Genomic DNA, 23,307 nt, shown 5'->3' on the forward strand with positions numbered 1-23,307 from the left:
GGACCTACACAATATTAGGCAGGTGGCTTTAATGTTGTGGCTGATTGGTGTAGGCTTAAAAGTTTTATGAAGGTTGCATCCCTGCTCTAAAAACTGTTCAATTTTGAAAAGGGTGCAGTATAAAATCCTGAGTCCTGGGTTGAATCCTGAGCTCTGTGTGAAGTTTTGCATGATGTCCCCTTATCAGTGTGGGTTTTCTCCAGGTTTATTCCCACTTTCTAAAAACCTGTGTAAGTGGATTGCTAACTATAAATTTCCTCTAGGTGTGAACTAGTGTGCAAATACATGTGTGTGAGCATGCATGGGGTAGCTAGATAATACAACGCCAAGGTCCGGTCCTCTGTACTTTTGGAAGGTTTGGGGATTTTTTTTTACCTCTCATGTAGCATCTCCATCTGCCAAATTCAATTTGGGAACAGTGGTACCATGATAATATAGTGGTAGAATGTAGTTTTCTATGCAGATAAAATTGCATTCCAAAACTACCCAATCAGCAATGATGAGTGATTCTCAAGTGTCCTGACAGCAGCTTAGGAGGACACATCTGCCAATTATATTTACTGTAGCTCTGACGAGATACTAGGACTGTGGAAATTGGAGTGTGTATATGGGGTTTTACTGTAAATGCAAAGTGTTTGGGGAAAGGCATTGCTGTTTGTCTGTTTTAGTTAAGATGTAGTCACTTGAAAATTTTCAAATTTTCTTGCACTTTTTTTTAATTACTTACTGTATGTATCATTTTCGTAAAATAAAATGTTTGTTTGGTGAGACCAATCATTTTTTAATGTAAATATAATATACAACTCAGTTGTATAACTTAAACTAACTTGATAAAATAGATTTTCTACCTTACTAAAATTTTGGTCCTGGTTACAGTATTTGTGACACCCATTCAGAATGTATCTCACAGACTCCGGATCTGAATCCATCACAACCTTAACTAGGATAAAGCCTAGTTGGTTATGTCTTAGTTGTGCTGTTTCCCAAATATTGTTTGCCATCTTTCTGGTTCAGACTAAGTTTAGCCTTTTTTTTTTTTTTTTTTTTTGCTGTTAGATTATGGATTTGTTTGTGTTATTCCTGACTGTTTACTGTGCCTATGACAGTGATGCTTGTAAAAGCCTCAGTGAAAGTAATCTGCATTGACATCTTGTGGCTGCCAGCTTCCATGTGACACACACACACACACTTGTGTGTGTTTGTGTGAGTGTTGTTTGAGTGTTTATCACACAGGATGCCACACATTTTTATCTGCTTACACCAATCCATTTGCTTACCATTCACACATCTGTTACTGCAGAGACAGAGAGGAAGAGTAGAGATGGTAGTCTCATATGGAGTTCTCCTCACTGGATATTTGTCTTTCTCCCAAAATTTGTCCCACCATCCGACTTTTCTGTTTTAGTCTATTGTCCAATATCTCTGTTATTCTACATTAGGGTCCCCTTTTCTTTCTACGCTTTTGTTTGGCCTTGTATTCATTAACTCTAACACACTCAAGACCCACACTGACACACACACATACACACACACACACACACACAGGCATGCACTACTGTTAACACAGACACATTCTTGTACATGTTCACATCTAAATAAGTACATGAATCTGAAAAGTAACATGCATCTTTAGTCACAATTTAGTGAATCTCTGTTCATGTGCTCTAGTATAGGTGTATGTGTACATAAATATCCCACATCAGGCTGCAGAGAAACCTCTTTCCTCTTGACAACAGCCCAGTTGCAAGGCGTCACATGGTCCAGACACAGCCTAGATATACACACACATGATTACACAGAGAGTATAATATAGTCAGCATTTGTAGAGGGAGATAGATGGGAGTTTTATGTGTAGTTTCCACTGGGGATGGAGGCTACTGGGGCTATCTCGCACTTTTTTCTCCTCCTCACTCACAAGGCAAACTAGAGGTTGCAAGTTAAAAACTAGTATTATAGCATGGGTTTTGTTGATAAAATACACATCTGCTATCAGTCTGGCTACATCCCTTTCCATGGTTATGTTAGAAACAAATGCTGAGAAGACACCGCTCTGAATGACCGCTATTACAGTGATGTTGCAAATGATTCAAATCATTTGACCAGAAAAAAAAGATTATTCTCCATGAATGATCAAATCTGTCAACAACAGAAGTGACAATAGCTTAAATATTATTACAGTTTTCTAGCTATGCAGTTAACACATTTCCATAAAACCTACACTTGATAAACCAGAGTTTTAATTCAGTTATTTGATCTTATTTGCATTTAAGTAGTAAAATATACAGTAAGATCCCTATTTTCCATCTCTCTTTATGCTAGAGAGCATATTCAATAAATGTACAAGCAAAACTCATTGGGTCCCTGAAGGACTAGTGGGTAGGCGACCCCTAACGGGAGCAGCCGAAAGAAGACGAAGAACAACAAGCAAAACTCATTAATTAATTAATTAATCTTTGCAAAAATGCATTTACAGAACTGGGCTATCCTTTCCTACTTGAATAACTGTACAATATAAATCTAATAAAAATAGCACACAGAGAATAAATTGTCTTAAATGACTGCATAAAAATCCTCTTCACGGTGGAAAAAAGGTAAGAATAATCAAAGGCCAATGTTTGAAATTGTACAATAGGTTAAGAGGTTATGGTGATGGGTTGGGTTGAGGTACATAGCTTTTCTTACAACTTAATCCTTATGAAATCAAATGGAATTATTCTCACGTCAGATTCCTGTCTCCCTAATCTGTCTCCAAAGTCTCTGTGTGCACGAAAACTTATAAACATGGGCAAGTGGAATGCTTACATGACATCATTTGTACATGTTCAGCATTACCAAATAAGAATGGAGCCTCTCTCTCTCTCTCTCTCTCTCTCTTTCTCTTTCTCTCAGTCTGTTTAGTGACATTGATGCCTCCTCTGTTGTTTGCTAAGATTGTGGGTGCTGCCATGGAAAAAGGCTCAAAATGGGACTCTTTTGGCACAGAGTAAGTGGGGAATAAATGGCATAACAAGCAGCTAAAAAAAGACAAAGATAGGGATGGTGAAAATGTTTTCATGATCGCTGAGTTATTTTTAAGAAGCGAAGCCAGACGTTTAGGAAGCAGACAAGTATTTGCTGGGTGACCTAACAGCTTAGGATCAAGGATGATGGAGGCCCACATCCAGCTCTGAGACTCCACTTGAAAGCATTAAAACACAGCTTTTATAAGTACTATAAACAGTGATAATGTGATGTCTTTAACATTCAAACCAGACATTAATTCTTAAAGTATGGGTATTGGAATGAGTATACAATGAGTGTGAATCATAATGAGTCTACTACCACAGACAGATCAAACATTATCAGTATAACAACTTTGTATTTCCTAAAAGCATGAAGCAATATTATATTTTTATAGATATGTAGCTAGATTTGACTGATTATTTAGGAGCCAGTTATTCACACAGTTAGGCTAAATAATTTAGCTTCCTGTTCACTATTGACCCTAAATAGGGTATAACCCAAATGCACTGTAATACCTATTTAGTGCACTATTTGTCGAACATAACACAATTTGTAACTGTGCCAAAGAAAATATTGTCTGTATATTGCCTGTTGGGAATTGATTTATTACATAAAGTATCACAAAGGTGATATCAATAGCCTAGTGTCACTTTTAGGACACATATTCCATCACTAAAGTTTAGTTATTTTGATAGACGTCCATTGGATGACTATATTTAAAGCAATGGATCATAAACATTCAGAATGTGGATTTCTTAAAATGTTTAAATGATAATAAATGATAAATATTTAAATTGCTTCATGGAAATATTTTTTTATGATGAGTAAAAAAAGACAGTATGTTATAAAAGCAATATGTGGTCATATGAGGAAAAAAAAAGCCTATTGCTTATGGTACAGAAATTAACAAGTGAGTTGCATAAATAATTATCTTATAATTATTATAAAGCACCCTAAATTGAAAGCAAAATTGAATTCAATCATTAGGTGGGAGTGAAGGCTAGAATAAAGAGAGTATGTGGCTCAGTTAGCACTTTACTGTGGTGGAATAGTGGTTCCATAGTTTTCATGGAAAAAGGCTGTATTTAAAAATAAATAAATAAACAAAAGAATAACTACATACATACATATATACATACAGTATATTCATACATGCATGCATACTGTACATACATGTAACACCATTTGGATTGGTGTGATTTAATGCCAACTAAGCTATTTATCATTTAATTTTAATTGTTATAAATAAGTATATTCAGTTTATGTGGATTTTAGACAAATGGTTCATAGTTGCTTAGATTAAAACCAGGCATCAAAACCTAAACTAAACATCTCCAGCAGTGAAGCCTACAGAAGTCATTATAAAGCAATTAGCCGTGAGACTCCAGGCTAGAGAGATAATTCTCTCATAATACACATTGCATTCCTTCATTCTGTCTGTAATCCACCGAGTGAATCAGTGCATACTTCCAAGTGCATACTTCCAAGAGTAGCCAAGACAAACCTGCCCCCCAACACACACACACACACACATACTGAATATGCATATACAGGGGAAAAAATAAAATCTTGCATAAAATCTTTATCTTCATACTCTCTCCTCTTTTTATCTCACAATTTTTCTCTACTTTAATCATCCCATGTGTTTCACAAATCATTCTGTATATTTTACTGCTACATCCGTTCTCCATCTCTCATATTCTTACTTTATTCTGCCCTCTCTTTGTGTAATTTTTTTCCAAGTTTCTATAGATAAAATAAAATTTAAATCAACGAATTTTATAACACTTGCTTCTATGCAAACAATAGATGTTAGTGACGAGAGCAGAATAGAATTCAGCAGGTGAGACTCACCTCTCCACTACGTCATTTCCGCTCCAGCACGTGGGTTCATCTCGCACAACCTCTCCTTCACACAGCATCTCCGGCACTGCTGCAAAAAATGCCTTGAAGCGCTCAATATACTTCATGAACTCCCTAAAGGAGACTCATACAACAAAGGCATGCACACACACACACACACACACAGACAGAAAGAGAGAGAAAGAGAGAGAAAGAGAACAAAAGAAAGAGCAGGATAAAACATTAGAAGAACAGCGGGGTTACATATAATGTCATATATAAATTTTCCAAACCAACATGCACACATATAAGCATTAAACAAAATTGTTGTTTCACAGAACTGTGATTATAAAATTTATTTACCAAAGAGACTGAAATAAAAAATTAAAAAAAAAAAAACTTTGTTAACAAGGTTTGTTAACAACATTTGACCATCTATGTGACACTTTGGAAAATAAGGGGCCCCTAGACTCAGATTTCAATTTCAATTGTGTTTCCCAGGCTGATGTCTTTGTGATTTAGAAATGAAAAACGAACATTGTATAGGCTGATGTAAGCTAAAATTCAAAACTGCATCTAAATTAACAAATCCATCAGCGTCAGAACTGGAAATTAGAGCTAAACAATCTAAAATCAAAATTAGATATAAAAAACATACATCTTAGACTAGAATAAACACGCACACCACACATTTGTCTTGCTATCTTTGTGAGGACCTTCCACTGACATAATGCTAGAGGAAAATTAGAAGTAAAACTAGAACTGAAAGAGAAACATTTACACCCAACTTCATATGAGGATATGCAACAGGAGGATTTGTAAATCATTAGAGGGGTCTGAAATGAGTGACTCACATGCTGAATAACGGATGAGTTGTGACATCATATTACAGTCATGTGATATCCAGAGGTGAGTGGGCTGTAACTGATTTTATACAAGGAGCGCTAATGGAGAATTATCACTACTCATTTAATGTGGATGCATGCAAAATATAATACACCATATGAAGGAAGGGGATAAATTAGTTTTTAATTGTCAGTGTGTGTTGTCTGTGTGTGTGCTTACCGAGCAATCTGTTTTAGACTTCTATCTTTATTGTGTTTGGTGGGTTTCAGAGGGAGCGAGCTGATCAGGCCGTCACACAAGTTTATGAAGTAGTCCAGGGAGGATGAGGCAAGCAGGAAGAGGGTGAGTTGTGAGAAAACAAAAAGTCACAGAACAAAGAGGAGGGAAAGGGATAAAAAAAAAATCATGATCCTGTGGGAAAAGTCAGACATGCACATGCAAATTCAAACCTATTATGTCATTATGAAAATCAACCATGCTGTACACCTCTTAGGTAAACAGTACCATCAACACTCTCTCTATCTTTCTTTCTCTGAGTACATGGCTGTATATCACTGTGCTCTCTTTTTCCTTTTGCTGTTTTTTGTTACCTGTTGAGGTGATCAGTGATCAGTGCGATGTTGTTATTGTAGTTTCAAGTGAGTCATTTGACTATATAAAAGGTACATTTTAGATTTTCCTACAATTTTATTTCAATCCATCTGGTTTACAACTTCAGCGAGGCACAGAAATGGGTTTCTGAATGGCCGGACCTCTACCGTTTTGTAAATTGAAAAAGACAACAAAGTTAATTTGTGTCAAGCTTTGCTGGCAGACCACTCAAACCCAACTAGTTAAAGCAGCACAAGGAATCCACAAAAAAAAAAAAACCCTCAGTGGGAGTGTGTTGCTTTTTTGCCATTCAGGCCGATGATTTTTTTTTTTGTTTGTTTGTTGTTTTTTTTTTGTGAATGGTTTTATATGAGCAGGTTCTGAGAACACAACATAAACAGAGATGAAACTGTTTTTGTGCCTCAAATATAATAGATTTTATTTAGTAATTATATTTAAAGTATCCAGTTTAGTTTAATGATGAAAATATACACAGAATTGACAGACAATATACTACAGCACACAGCTCAGAATCCTGGGGTGCAGTTTAATTTATTATAAATCTGCTTTAAGTCATATATCATATTGGCTTCATTTAAGTTGATAGTGCTTTGATATTGTAAGAGTTAGCAAATACTTATTGTTTATTACTCATGTGGTGAGATTATGTGGTTTAGTACTTATTACTTATTGAGATTTTAGCCTACCACATATGTATATGTATATCCTCAACTGTGACACCCTGCTGATGCCATTGTCTCCCCCCTTGGTCCCCATGAATAAAATCCTAGAATCACTTCTGGCTGGATTCAACTTTATGCAAATTACAAGTGGCAGCCATGTGGCATTGATCATTCATGCCTTTGGAGCCAACTAACAGCAAATAATACTGTATATAAACATGAAAAAATATAATTTATTATTTTATTATAATTTGAAAAATATTATATATTATATTATTATATTACTACTATATTTTATCCAGTTTTCACTTGTGTTTTTGTTGTATTTTTGCTTCCTTTTATTTTCACTTACTGGTAAAACATCAAATACTTTTTCTTGTTATTTTATCATATGCTCATCTCCAAAGAAAAGCATCTGTTAAGCCCAGCTAAACATCTTGCAATTGAGGCTTTAAATTGTATATAAATAAATTGCTACTGGATCTAGTTAAGGTTTTGGTGTTGTAGTCTGCCATAGGGCTTAAAGGTTAAAAGTCCACTCTCATCTCCTAGTGCTTAGCTGTACCTCGCACTGTGTTTCTTTGTGTGTGTTTCTTGTTTATTTGTTCTTCTTACAGCTATGGTGTACTTCTCTCAAGTCAGTTGCTTGCAGTGGTTGTATCATGCTTGGATTGGATTCTGCCAAGTCACTTTGATGAAAGTAACTGAAAAATCAATAAATGTAAATATAGAAAATGAAATAAATATATTCTACTTTAGTCTATTTACGTATTTTAGATTTACGTCGATCTGACACTTTTCAGCTCTTCAGAAATGCCACCTGCAAAGCTTGTGTAATCTTTTTTTTTTTCTTCATGGGTCTAACTGTTTTCTCACTGGCTTCTGCTGAGAGGAATAAATCCAATCCAATCCAGGAATGAATCCAAACAGGAAGTGCCTCTTCCATCTCCTGCTGATGCTTTCATTCAGGCTTCGAACAAACCCCTGTGCCAAGTACAACACACTGTCTGCCAGCTTGGTGCAATATGGATCTGTAGCACTGCCACTCTAACAGAGAGTGCCACTGTATGCTTGTCTGGTGTTTGTAAGATATCAAAGGCCTTGGTAAATTCACTTAACAGTATTTACATTGTTGTGGTTCACTTCCTAGGTCACTTATACTGAAGAACACTGAGATATTTATTCACTGACTGGCACAGATACTGCTATCAGAAGAAAAATCAAGTAAAAGTGCATTGCTGTTGATTCACCTGGGGTGAGATTCAATTTTGGACCCTATAATTGTTTTGTTAACAAACATTGAATTATTAATCAGTGGTAGATTTCTGTGATTATCTAAAAAAGCTACCAGCTATAATTTATAGTGGTATAAAAGCATTCAAAAATCATCCAAAGAATGTTTTTGACTTGCTTGATTTTGCCCCAAATACTTTTAAAATATCTAATTCTTACAAGAGATTTTATGTGGAAAAAGGTCATCTGACATTCCTTACCAATTCCTTACTGGTGGCTATATAGTGCACTGACAGTAAATAGAAGTCGCACTGCTTTTGTGTGTGCTCAAATTAGGTAATGACTCAAATTTACCTATTTAAATCCATATATGCATTAGTATTGACAATGAAAGACTAGATAAGGCTTTATAAGTGCTGTCTAACCTGCGTAGGTGGGATAATCTTCCCAGCTGCTTCATGACATTAGACTCTGACTGGTTGGTCGTGGGCTCTGGGGAAAGTGTTACTGTGGGAATCATTGTATCAGTGGTGGGGTGAACACTTTGGGTTTCAGCCACAGACTGGCCACACACTTTATCCACCTGGGGAAAAGAAACAGAGAGAAGGATATCAAATTTGAGTGGACACTTCAATATTAAAGTACCTGTGTGTGTGTGTGTGTGTGTGTGTGTGTGTGTGTGTGTGTGTGTGTGTGTGCCAGCCTCAGAAAACCTAGGAAAATTGAAAGTTTGGTTACCCCAAAAGTGAAAAGTGAGACAATTGCCTTTAAAGATTCAGCACATTTAAAGATTCCACTGCAATTCCACTGAAAGACACCAACACATAGTCTAAAATCAACTGCAATATACTGATTTTATCTGTATTTAATTTAAAACATAATAAATAAAAAATATTACAAATAAGACCATGAAAGTTATGTCATTGTTTATACCTTTATTCATAGCCAACATGAGGTTTTATATGTTCCTTAATAGCCCATTTTAGTGCCCATACTAATTATCTGAAAGTGGCTTTTTTTTTTTTTTTTTTACAAGTGTTACAACCAGGAACTGAAATGGCTTTATTTGGATAATGCTCATCACGACGCTATTATGACCATGCTTCACTGTGAGGAATAGTGTCCTCATGGTGATAATCAGAGTTGGGTTGCAACCAAACATTAAGCTTTGTGCCAAGGCCAAAAAGTTAAATTTTTCATTCATCAGCCTGGAGAACTTTTTTCCACATGTTTGCTGAGTCTCCAGCATTTGTTTTGGCAAACTCCAAATGGGATCTCATATGGTTTGCCACTCTTCCATCAAGACTGGTTTTGTGGAGTGTCTGGGCTATGGTTGTCCTGTGAACAGTTTCTCCCATCTGAGGAGTGGATCTCTTCAGCTCGTTTAGAGTTAGCCTTGGCCTCTTAGTTGCTTCTCTTCCAAATGCCCTCCTTACGTGGTCAGTGACCTGGTCAGTGGATGGCTTCCATTAGGTAGAGTCACAGTTGTGCCATATTCCTTCTTGGATATAATTCATTTACAGGATGTTTGTGGGTTATTTTTAAAACTAAACTCTCACTGAAACTTTTTCCAGAACTTTGCCCTGGGTTTGTTTTGATATCTCCTGGGTCTTCATGATGTTTGTTTAGGTATGTTCTCTATCAAGCTTCTACAGCTCCCTAGGAACAGTTGTATTTATATTGAGATTCCTTGACATTTTAATTTCACACAAGTGGAGTCCATTCTACTAATTATGTGATGGCAACTGACTGTACTAGAACTGATTTATGAATTTCACACCAGTGGGGCTGAATTGTGAACAGTAACTAAGGAGAGAGAAAAAAGCCAGATGGAGCTGTTAAAACATTGTCCTTTCCTAGTAATGCTTGGATATTGGACATATTGGACATGTCCAACCATCACCAACAAAGATGACAGTAAGGTTGCTTATGGACTCTTCTACCCCTTTACCTTCACTAGTTACCATTTATTGAGCAGATAACACAGCCTGTACCACCATCACTTGTAATAATCTATGTTAATGTATTCAGTCAATGCATTTTCAGGCATCAGAATTTGACCTATAGAGTAAGATCATTCAAATCAATATCATTTCTTTTTGCAATAATATGTGGCAACACTTTGAACCCTCTTTCAGCAGCTTAATACTGCTGCTGACAACTGCCGAGGAGCCACACGCAACTGCAAATATATCAGCAACTTTTAAATCTACCAGCAGTTTTTAACCCCCCAAATCCCCTCTCACCCCCAGCCCCCAAACATTCAGTCCCATGACCACCATGAAAGAACATTACAGATCTGTGAGAAACACTAGTATGGTTTTGAATACTTTTGCATTATGTGTCTTGGCAAAGTCTTGCCAACTGGAATTTGAGAGATGAATCATCAAGACTGAGACAGAGAGAGTTCAAGTTCAGGTGACAGTGGTTAGATATATCAAGATGGATAGTCTCTAGAAACTACTAGCTCAGTCACACTGATAGAATTAGATCTAACAATGTGATGTGTTCACACACAAATACACACACACACACACAGTGATGCAGCATTGCATGACCAAAAACAGTGTAACAGGAGATGAACTAAGAAGTTCCCTTAAAGTGTAAAGAAAGCTGTCAGTGAAGATAAATGTATGAGTGATGAATGAATAAGCTCCCAAACAACCTAAGTCACAAATGACTTCCACACAAATATTAATATAAAAGATTATTATTATTATTATAATTATTATTATTATTATTAATTTTTGAGGTGCTTTCCATGCTTGCCAAAACTTATGAAACTCACACATCAGAAGTCCTGGCCATCTAGCAAAAGATTGGAGCCAGGCATGGTCCTGGGGTTCAACAGTGTCCCCTCTTTGGCATTTTTTTTAAATATAAGCTGCCAGTTTCACATACATGTACCATGCTTGGTAGACATATGGGTCTTCTTAAGCCAAAGAAATTTTTCAATCATATCCATTAACTTCACCCAAGAGGAAATCAGCCATTTTGAATTTTGTGAGTTTTGACAGGTATCAACCTTTTAAATAATCTTCCTATGAGATTCAGCAGATTCAAACCAAATTTGGTCAGCAGGTTTTAAAGATGTCCACAATGGTAAACTGCAAAGGAATTTTGGAAATATTATATTGTGTTGCCATGGCGCAGTAATCAATTAACATATTGTGACACACAAACAGGAAGTGTGGCATAATTCTACTGTACATCATGCAGTGTGGACCAAAGTTCATATTTATGTTAAGTGATGGGGCATAGTTACATACACATGCCAACAGTGATTCATTTTCACAGTGCCACCACCTGGCAACGGGATGTGTGGCTTATAAACCAAACTTTTTGATACTCCTTCTAGGTTCATCCAATTTATGCCAAAATTGGTCAGCATGATTTCAAGCTACCCCTGATGCAAAACTGTGAAGGAACTTTTGATATCTTAAACAGAGTTGCAGTGATGAAGCAGGATGTGACGATGCTCAAACAGGACATGTGGCATATTTTCATTGTCCACTATACAATGAAACCTACTGCTCAAGCAAAAAAAAGAAATGTTTTCAGTAATCAATTTTTGACTCTGTCTAACATTATCATTAACAGATTCAGTCATCTTCTGTTGTATATTTCCACTGTACATCATGCTTTGTGGCACAAAGTTCAAATGTATGTTCAGAAATGCAATGTATCCTCATGCAAACAACTGCTCATTAAACAGGTACCCTGGTGCTTGGTGCTTTAAAATCAAATAACTTGTAATTGCTAAAACAGTTGCCGAAGGAATAGTGAAGACATGCTGATATTTAATGATCTATAGTATACAATATATTATGCAAGGAGGTTAATGCTAGCTACTAATGTAGCTTTGATGTAGTTCGCAAGCACCTTGCTTAACATCGTCTCCACAGATTACATGTAGCTATGTGTCAGCTTTTCATGCAATTTTAGTTGAGATTAGTCATATGTATGTTTTTGAACATAGAAATATAAGCTAAATGTGCTGACTTTTAGCAGCATCAACCATTTTCATTATAAGCATTACCTCAGTACTGGGATTTTGATTAAAAGTACTAGAGACAATTGCTCATCAAACAGGTACCCTGGTGCTTTGTGCTTGCTGCACCCTTGGTGCTTGGACCCTTCAATCACTGCTTGCATATTTACTATTATACTTGCAGTTATAACACATTAATAGTCAAGCAAACTTATAGACAGTATACACACATGTATTTAGTGAGACAATAATAAACATCTTACACTCGCACACACACACACACACACACACACACACACACACACAGCACTAGCAACTGATCAATACAATCTCATCTGACTGAAAGCTTTTCAGGCTCATAAAAAGACCTCCCATCTTTCAGACACAATGTCTGTTTGGACAAGCACATAAACTAAAACTTCGTTAACTTAGTTTTAATCAATTTATCTATACTGAGAGGGGAATTAGGATTATTCATTAAGGTTTGTGTTCCCTGATAGCCAAGGAGAAAACTCAAGTATGACTACATAAAAGCCAAAGAGAAAAGACTATTATTAAACTTCTTAACAGATATGTATAATTAAATCTGGAAAAGCCATGCAGAAAAAAAAAAAAACAGACATAATGTGTGGCAGCCTGTGAAAACTCTTCACATGGTCATCCTTTGACATTTTCTGCTTCATTGTTTTGAACTAAAATCTGTTTCTCTTTTGGATGTATCTCAATCACAAGTAAAGTTTTAGCATTTTAAACCCCTGAAAAATAAGAAAATTGTACTTAAAGATGTCATTCAAATTCCACTAAAAGATGCCCTGCTTACCTTGAATCTTATATACCTATCTCACAACAGTACTGCATGATTTTAAAGAATTATAAGTTTACAATGGAAAAAGCTGAGCACTTTTGATCATCAGCATCATTTACATAGGTCTCATCATCTGAGGTAAAAAGCCCTCAGGTGACTGAGATGACAAACCGGAGCCTCATCGGCATTTCTTTGACTCTTCAGGCTAACATCAGGAAAATAATTCCTGATTAATTCAATCAGTTCTGTTCTGTTCTGTTGGCTAAGTTCCTTGTTATTAATGTCTTTTACACATTTTATTTTAGGTCATTTAAACATTTGATGACAGCCTGACAGCGCAGGAACTCTGAGCAATGTTGACAGCTGGAATCATTACAAACTGAACTGATGAGGCTTATGTCCAAATCAGTACATGTAACTATCCAAAAACTTATCAAATCATGAGAAAATCGTATTTAGCTAGCAAGAGTTTAGACATCTTTGGGCAGACTGACTGCATTTACCAATATGTTTGTTAAACCGGCTCCTCACACAACATGATCCCTGCAGGCATATGCCAAGGCAAAGCTAGTAGCCTAATTAAAACATTTACGCATTCCATCTTTTGTGGCTGTTTTCCAGAATTCAGCTGTAGAGACTTCCGAGGACTTTTCACAGACAGACATGCTAACAGAATTGTATATGTTAAGAGTCAAGGCTTCATAGTGTGAGTAGGAGTGGAATGCATGGACATACTTTGCACACACCTAACGCTGAGTGAAAAATACAGCTATACAGAGGCAGAAATTATGAAAGACTACTGTCAAGCCACAGGTCCTCTACAAACATACCAGAAAATTTATCCCAGTGTAACAAAAACAGTTAATGCTGCCATAGGTTGACACGAGATACTTGCAGTATGAGACGTTTAACTGGGGCAGCAGCATTGCTAGCAAAAATATTTACTAGATACTTCAACTAGATATAAATGGAGAGTTAGTGTATGTATGTTTTTGCACATAGAAATGTAAGCTTAATGTGCTAATGTTTAGCAGCATCAACTATTTTCATTGTTACCATTACCTCAGTACTGGGATTTTGATTATAAGTACTAGAGACTACTGTTTCTTTGTCTTCCTCTTCTTTGCTCACACTTTCATATATATAAAGCACAGCCAAGTGTATGGCTTTATAATTGGGAATTACATATCCATGCCTGTATAAGCTCTAAGTAGTTTCCCCAATGAATACAACAGCATGTACACAAGCCCACAAGCCCTGAGATGTTATGAATCAGGATAATCGAAAATAGACTAAAATATTCTGTCTCAAACTTGGGGGTTTTCAGGGTGTGACTGGACACCCTGTGTATTTGACCTCCATGATGTATGACCCTGTATAAAGCTTTCATGACGCATTACGGTTTGAAAATTATCCGGCCTGGTGAGAAAGATGCAATGAGTGAAAGCAAAACATGACTCTGTAGGACAATATTTGTCTCTCAATATTGTTGTTCTTTGCACAGTTTATTGATATAGCCTCCATTGCTTTACATGTATCTTTTTTCCAAAACAGCAAGTGAACACTCTTTTTTCCAGCAAGTAAACTTTGTGTTTGGATGTGTGTTTTTGGAGCTACTTGCAGCGTACTTGACAGTTAAGTGTACATAACCCAACCCTCACTGTAGGCACCACTGAACTCCCATTCTAAAACTACAGCACTAATTGAGAGCATCTCAATATTTGACAATATTTATACATACATGGCAATTTAGAATAGCCAGATCACCTACTGGTATGTTTTTGGGAGGAAGGAGAAAACTGCAGAACCCAGAGGAAACCAACAAAGACACAGGGAAGCCATGCAAACCTGCAATGTAATGCAATGCATCCTGCTGCACCACCATGCCACCCATTATTATTATTTTATTTGTGGTTGATCTATGCTTATTAGATTTGTACATCCTTCTCAAAATGTAGTTTCCATAAGGCTTCCATGATATTATGGATTTCCTCAATAGTTTGCCACACTTGTTCTATGATGATCATTCATTTCACCTAATATTAATTTGTTCTGTTCATTGTATATCTGTATATATCCCACTGTTTATAACACTTTTTTCTCACCCAAACACAAGAAATGATCTTTATCCAGTATTCATACAAGAAATTCTGCTAGTTTAAACACCTTGTGATTTTTAATAAAAATAAAAATGTGATTTTTAAACAGATAACATGATGTCACGTAATAGGTTCAATGTCTATCTATTATGTCCAGTACACAATTTATTAGACAATCTTGAAAGAAATTTTTTCACCACAGACCTTGCAAGCTAGCATAAAAAAATAAAGAAACACTAGTGGATCTGTTATGCTGTGGGGGAAATTTTGCTGGCATGTTTTGTGTTGATTTATCCCATTAGAGGGATAAAGTTACCTAATTAGCCTAATGCCTAACCTAATGCTAAATATAGTACAAAACAGTCTTTAGTGATGGATCTGTCACATGTGAGAAAGAGCACTTCTGTTCTGCAAGCACATTGCACTAAGACATGCGCTATCGCTAGGGTCTACACATTGCGAGTCAAGATGCAATTCACTGTACCTTGCTCTCATTTTAATGACCATGCTCAGTGATTATGCTCTGTGCACTCAGGTCAATCTCCCACTCTCTATTTAAGATCCTGTTTAAATGGCATAAAATTTTAAACATAGAACTCGAATGAGGTGTTCATTGCTAGCAGCACATGGACATAACCAAAATAAACAGAGCTAAATAAAAAGATCCATGACAGCCCTAAACACTGAATTTCAGAAACGATATCTATGAGTACCAAAAATCATGTAGTTGTACTGAAAAAAAAACTATTTAATATTAATCAATCATGGCTAGTCCTACTGCAATCTGACTTTTGTTGCATTCTAGCTGGTGGATGCATAAATTGTTCAGAGGGTAAAAAAAAGTCTGTCTTCATCCACAGAAGATAAAGCTAAATTAAGATAAGGATCACTTAGAGATCTTTGTTCCATGGTCTTACATAAAACAATATTTTATACAAACACAGAGAATTCAGCTGTTTCTTATCCAGCCAAATGCCAAAAGAGACATGGGTACTTAAGAAAGAAAGATTCATGAAAAAAGGTAATCGGCTCTTGGAATCTAAGACAAAAACATGCTCCAAAATGAAAACATCTGAGAACAAGTACAAGAAGCATGGTAAATGATAAGTTTCCATGAGGCAAGTTTGCCTGGGAATTCTGAAAATCTCTCCATCGACAGCTTGAGATCAAACATCACTAGGGTACATACCATACTATCCTTTACCCAGTGCCAAAAGTAGGAGCTTGGATGGTAGGTGTTAACTCAGCATGAGTCAGTTCATGTGTGTATTTGTATACTATTCTACACCTAGATCATTTCAATGGTGGTGCAGCCATGTTTCCTATGCAAGCTCCTAATGAAGCTGGCTGTGGTTGCCTTGGTTGATTTTGAATTTTATGCAACACTAACTACAGTATAGTTAATGCATACCCACTATTACAGTACACCATACTGGTATCATCTTGCAGCCCTACCTGGATATAATAGCCTCAATGATAGTCTCAAGAGTGTCAGCAATTTCTATCGTATGTTCAATTATCATCACCAACTGAACTTGCATGCTGATCCTAACAGTGTGATTGGAAGCCTTTGAATTACCATACCATTACTTGGTATGAATTTCAACAAACAAGGAGAAGGTGATGAAGTCACTCACCCTGTCCCTAATCAAGTCCTGCAAATTGTTATGTATTTAAGACAGGAAATATATTCTTATATATATATATATATATATATATATATATATATATATATAATTAATAATTAATCAAAATATACAATTTAAGAATATTAATATTGTTAGGATACCAATAGCTTTCTATTTCAAGAAGAACCCTACCACAATTTTTCCCTATCTGAAAGGGTTTCAAATGAGGACCCGTTTATGAAGCTAAGAATCTTTACCTTTAAAAAGAACCCTTTCAAGAATCTTTTTTTTCTAATTGTCTGATGGAGCTAGCTTATCTCCCTGCTAAAATGAGATTCAAGTCCAGCCAGGATCTTAATCCACAACCATTTCTTTCCTCACTGGGAGTGACCTGCTCATCTCGTTCCCCCAATCGTTGGCATCTCACTCTGTGCTCTGGGGGTATTGGGTTGCTTTGTGTGGTGATGGTCAGGGATGCATGTTTATTTATGTAGGGATCAGCTACAGAAGCATCCCAGCTTTCTCAGCCCTCTCTGGCCCCCCTGCAGTGCATGGTGGGTATTAGGCTCAGGCTTTTGTCTACTGCTGGTTTACATTCTATGCACTCAATTTTCACCCTGTCTCACCCTTTCTCCCTCTCTCTCCTCTGGCTTCTTTCACACTCTTTCTCTCTTTCCCCTGCTATCCAGTGATCCTATGTGGTGGATTACAGAGGTAAAACAATAAGAGTCACGTCATAGTCTACTTATTTTCTGAACTGTATGTTCTTACAAGGATCAAACAAACACACACACACACACACTGAGTGTGTTGGCAACTGATACTCCTGGCTGTCCTAGCTGGCCTCATGTCACATTAATACTCTTGCACACATCAGCTGTGATTGAAAGGTACAAAATCATGCTATGATTTTCAAATGTGCAAAGAATATATAATGTCATTGAGGCATTTCTTTAGGATATTCATGCTTTTACTCCCTGCTCTTAAAAGGCTTACTGTGAAAAAACTGATAACATCTTATAGCCTGGGTCCATAAATTTTTATAACTGTCATTAGGTGCAGACAAGCAAATGTAGGTGCAGGTTTAGAGTTTTAAAAAGAGGCCTCCTGAGCGAATTGCCCAAAGAGGCAGGTAGTGATCATGACTGTGATGACAACTGGATTGTGGCAACAGATTGTGATGCATTTGCCTATGTCCTTGGGGAAAGTTTTCCATGAAAACTTTGAAAACTAAGGGGGCATTGACCAAGCCATATGGTATTACCAAGTGTTTGTAGTGGCTAGAGGTCATACTAGATGCTGTTTTCCATTTGTACTGTGGAGATTGAGTTTGGTGAAAATTACAGCAGCTGTTCATTTTTTCAAGGCTGAGGACACAAGGGGCAGAGGATAATGGTACGCAACTATACAGTAATTTAGTTTTTCAGTAGCTAAGCAATGTATTCTTCATGGTTTTGCTTTCAGTGTGGGACAAGCTATAAACATGTGACATTGAAAAAGTAGTACAAGAGACTAAATCAACGGTCATAAGTCATAGTCATAAGTTCTGGGAGGGTGAACAGCACATCCTTTGACCTTAGTGAATACTTCCTGAAACTCATCATAACAGACCGGGTATGTTAACTGACACCTCAACCTTGTGGCTTTCGATAGATATGGAGGCAATGGTTACAACAGGATATAAAATATCTTGCAGTGAGGGGACCAGGCAGTATCTCAGCAGTGAGGGGACCAGGCTGTGATTGCTTGCTCAGACCAGGAGATTATTGGATTGTGCTTTGGGGTTTTTGAGAGATTAGGTGAAACGAGGGAGGCTTTTACTATGTAAGGTGCTTGTGTTGGGGGAATCATTTCAAGCATAACGACTCCCTAGCCAACTGGTTTGCTATCCAGAGCTTGGAAATGAATTTTAGTATGTAATGGTTGCACGGGGATCTTTAGCTGATAAACACTTTTAGAATTTATGAAGATACTGGCCACTTCCCTCTCAATAGTGAGAACATAGTGCCTCAATGGTGAAGCACAACAGCTATGCAGAATGGTTCTTTTTCAGTCATTTCTGATGTTCATGGACAGTGAGCTGGTGTGAATGATCTGCACTGCTTCTGGAGAGGATATTATTTCATCTTCTGTGATAACTGGTGCTCGTATGGGATCAGGTTTTCTTCTTTCCATGAGAAGCTTGTCAAGATGAATAGCTAGCTCAATGAGTGAATCAAGTTACCAGATACAGTCTCAGAAGGCTAGTTTATTGATTATTGATCCACAATCCCTGAGTGTGTGGGACTCCAGAGCAAATTCAGCTGTAGTCTGTGTTTTAGGGTTAAAAGATACTCTGCCACCTTTTTGCCATCAGGTAGGTGATCAAGCATGTTGCAGAACAACTCAACGAAATGGTGAAGAACTGCATAGTTTTAACTCCATTCAGCCATACTGTAATTGCCTAGTCTTGCACTTTACCAAACAGCAGTGATATGAGCTACTACTAAATGTTTGTCAAGCATTGTAGCAGAAAATATTGACATTTAGTTGGCTTCCTGTCATATTTGTCAGGCTGGGCTATGAGATGTCTAGAGGAGGACCTGCCAAAGATGTGATAGAGCTCGGCACCACTAATTATTGAAGATAGTGAGACTCCCCAGTGTACCATGGATGGAAGTGATTTGTTGTTTCTCACCAGCCTTTAGCTGTGTCAGCTTGATGTACATCATTGAAACCTGTGAGAAACAATGTTAGCCGCTGTGCCCATGTTAGCCGCAAAGTTTTCTGTCACAGACAGGAGAACACAGATGCGAGTATAGAGATTTAATAAAAAGTCTTCAGAGGAAACAAACCAGAGGGAGCAGATAGTAATTAATTACCATGAACAGGTAGGAGGTAAAGTGCTTTGAAAACTAGCATAAACTAAATAAGATATATTGTTGTAGTATCATGATTGTCATCTATATTGTTGTAATATCATGATTGTCACCCCCACCATTGATATAATCTCACAGAAGAACCCTCCCCCCATCGGAACCAAAGCCATTGGCTGTTATAACTGTTATATTTGTCATTTTCCCCCTCCTTGTACATCTGTTCTTTATTTTCCTCCTTGTAAACAAGAGAAAACAGGTCCACGTCAGTCTTCTAAACATCTAGCTATGAAAAATTACTCATCTTTCAGATATACTTCATATTTAATTAGTATAAAACTTTAAATACTGCTAATGGAGCCTGAACTGACATTGCCTGTAATTGATGGAATAATAAGGCAACGATAAATCAGTTTTCTTTATACCAGAATTTCATAGATATTTATTGTATCTGCAAGGTTTTGTTGTTAAGGCATTTACATGATCAATACTGTGGTCTGATTCTTGGCTGTTTATGATGGTTCAGTGACACATATTAAAAATGTCAATTATCAGAAAAGTCCTCTGATGTAGTTGAATGCACCTACAGCATTAACTCACTCCTGCCATATCCTTTCTCATACTCAAATATCGAACTTTCCATTTCCCCCCATTGCAAGCATGAAGAAGAATGTTCACGTTCATATTTATTCATATGTAGATGCTTAAAATACCTCATTCCATATTTATATTCCAAACATGCAGGAGTGCACACACTCTGTAAATCCTAATTATTCATATCAAATGGTGCGGGGTCCATTGAGTGAATAAGCTTAATAATTTCCTGTGTCCATAAATTTGTATTCAGATGGATGATTATATGGTAGCTAGGGAAAAGAGTGCATAGTCAGCATACCAGCATACAGCACACTGGAAGAGAAGGGAACTGCTAGGAGATGGAATAGAAAAGGAGGTGTGAAAGAAAGGAAAGCAAGTGCGTGATGGAGAAAGTAGAACAAAAAGGAATGGCTCATGAAAAAGGAGGGAGGTGAAGGTTTACTGTAGGCTCTCTCAGCACTAGAATCTTGGAGAAAAGAATGAACTAATGAAGGGAAACCTCCTGAGGTATTTGATTACATCTTTACTCCATCAGACTTATGGAAGGATGCAGGGACTCTAAGCCAGAAAAAAAAGAATAAAATAAAAAGTGTGACGGCACTCTGTCTGTGACCCGTCTCACTGGCTGTGTTCTATGGAAATCCGCTCCACTCCCAGGAGCCTCCAGAGGCTTGTTTCCGTTGTCCAAAAACACAAGTTGCTATTAACATTCTTTTGTAAGGGTGTAATTAGAGCCTTGTGTTAAACCCTGGAGGAAACAAAGTAAAATACTATACTAACTAATCAAATGTGTCCTTGGTTAAGAAGTTATGATTTTTGTCTCATTTTTCTTGTTCTTGTTTATTTCTGAAACTGTCATCTGTTGTAAAGTTATAAACATTTTGAGCTCTGAATCATTTTACTTCCTTTTGATCCCTAGTTAGACTGTACAAATTTAACCAACATCTTTTCTTGCTTGAAAATTCGTAACAATTCACATGTCTCAGTTTGTATGTTTGAGGTTAATGTTAGGGTTAGAGGTGGAGTTAATATTTCATCTGACTTTGTGTGGAACTGAAAAAAAATCTAACCACATCACCTGTTCTTGTTTAAAATTTGTGTGAGATTTTGAAACTTTTTTGAAAGCTGTCACCACACAAACGTCACTATAGGATGGCAGTGAGAATACTTGGGTAAGCACTTAATAATAAATTACTGAAGCCAAACTTTGCTGGTTTCAGGAAACTGTTGTAAGCTTTTAAATGGAAACTTATCATTTGTGCCATGAAAACAAAAACATTAAAAAGGGCAAGCCTTCAGAACAGCAGAAGAGTAGAGGGAGAGACACCAACTGATAGACAAATAGAATAGAATATGAACATAACAAAGCATGTAAGGTATAAAAGATGTAAGAAATATTAAAGAAAAAGGAAACATATTGGAAGTGGAATGCAATAACAGTTCACAAGCTGAGTAACAAAGAAAGAACACAAGAGTGAAACAAAATAATGAGAGAGAATGAAAATGATTCAGATTACAGACTGGAAGAAAAGGGCAATGGGTGGAGGAATGGAGGGATGTTTATTGCAAATGGAAAGCAAAGCCAAAAGCTATACCCACATCACACTCAAATAAAAATGATATTTGCAACGAGTAATGCACTACACATTAATTCAGATTTTGTACTCACATTACACAGAATCTATCACAGATGTGCTGAATCACCACCTCCAGCTGTGGCATGGAAATCTGAATACTAATAGTGATACGTGACAGATGTAGATGTGTTAAGCTGGCCATTAAGGTGGGTGTTGAATGGCAGAAAAAATAAACCACTTCAGTTCACTTCAACTCTTTCAATTACTAATACAATTCACAGAACAGTGGTTTGAATGATAAACACATAGATTCATATATAACGTCATTATATACACAGGTATGCATGCATTAGAGATGCACAGATATATATAAAAAAACCCAAGCGCACAGGCACATACACACACAATTTATAAACTCTGCAGGTATGCAGAAGAATGTGTGAAAACTCCCCGTGTGCTGTGTATGAAGCAACTAGTATCATCAAGCATGCGCCGCCTGCAGATCTAAAACCTGACCCTACATACACACAAACATTCACACACACACAAAGGATCAAAATGGTGAGTGTGTAAGTTAGGATGTTGTGAGCATTAAGTCTCATCCAAGTTTCCCTCTCTTACACACACACACGCACACACACACATTTGGCAGGGCACAGTGCCATCTCAAGGCTGCACACCAGGGGGTAGAGAATGCCAACCGCAAGCCTTTTGGGAAAACATGACAGAGAAAGACAACACCATTACACCATTATAATTCCTCTAATATCTCACACATGCACGCACACACACACACACACATATATGTGCTACTTCACCACTTCCCACTTTATGCTCATTAGAGATAGAAAACTTCTTTCAAAACATTTCTGTTGTGTTTTCACAAGTATGAAGAGTACTTTTTTTTTCAAAAGAAGAAGTGGAAACATCAGGCCATGGAACTTAAAATAGTCAATAAAGAGCAATAAAGGCTGGATAGATAATGATGATGATGATGATGATACTTATGCTAGTAACTGTGCAGCTTTGGGTTTCTCTTATTCACAGACTACATAGTCCTGTGTTAAAGGCATAGTCAGTCATTTTGGTGGGAGTTAATTACCGATACAGCCCTTACTTCAGTGTTCTCTCTAATGCCATCAAAAACCAAAGCCCCACCCAAACACACATGCAAAGCTAGAAAGCCTGATTTCCAGTGCAGGAGGGACAGCTTTCTGAGTTGATAAGCAACATGACTGACAGGCAAGTAAAGGTGGCTCTTTGTGCTCATTGGTTGGATATTGGTGGTGTACATGATTTGTTGTTGGGTTTTTTTTTCCTGTTTACAGAGCATGGGGTGCCATGGAAAATTGAGTTTTTCTTCTAAGCAGGATTTTTTTTTTGACAGCAGCCAGAGAAAAGAACTTCTCCAGATATTATATGCTCTGACTAAAAATAATTTAACCATTCTTTAAAAAGTTCTTGAACATCTAAATTAACTCGTCATTTTCATTAGACATTCCAGGGGAACGTGGCCAATGGTGAGTGTCTGCATTAACTTTATTAAGAATATTTTTA

The 23,307-nt window shown here is 36.9% G+C and overlaps 1 protein-coding gene across 2 annotated transcripts in view; it reads right to left on the bottom strand.

The window, feature by feature from the left end:
• Positions 1–23,307, bottom strand: part of gpc5c (glypican 5c) — an 88,881-nt gene that overhangs the window by 25,906 nt on the left and 39,668 nt on the right. The window contains exons 4-6 of one of the 2 annotated variants that reach the window (XM_026925636.3): positions 8,624–8,781; positions 5,911–5,970; positions 4,858–4,980 (exon numbers count right to left, since the gene is read on the bottom strand). In XM_026925636.3, coding sequence (XP_026781437.3) covers positions 4,858–4,980; positions 5,911–5,970; positions 8,624–8,781 — 341 coding nt within the window. The remainder of the gene's footprint in view (positions 1–4,857; positions 4,981–5,910; positions 5,971–8,623; positions 8,782–23,307) is intronic. The other variant, XM_026925637.3, reaches the window with a different exon arrangement.

This window comes from Pangasianodon hypophthalmus, chromosome 21, assembly GCF_027358585.1.
Source record: "Pangasianodon hypophthalmus isolate fPanHyp1 chromosome 21, fPanHyp1.pri, whole genome shotgun sequence".
NCBI lineage: Eukaryota > Metazoa > Chordata > Actinopteri > Siluriformes > Pangasiidae > Pangasianodon > Pangasianodon hypophthalmus.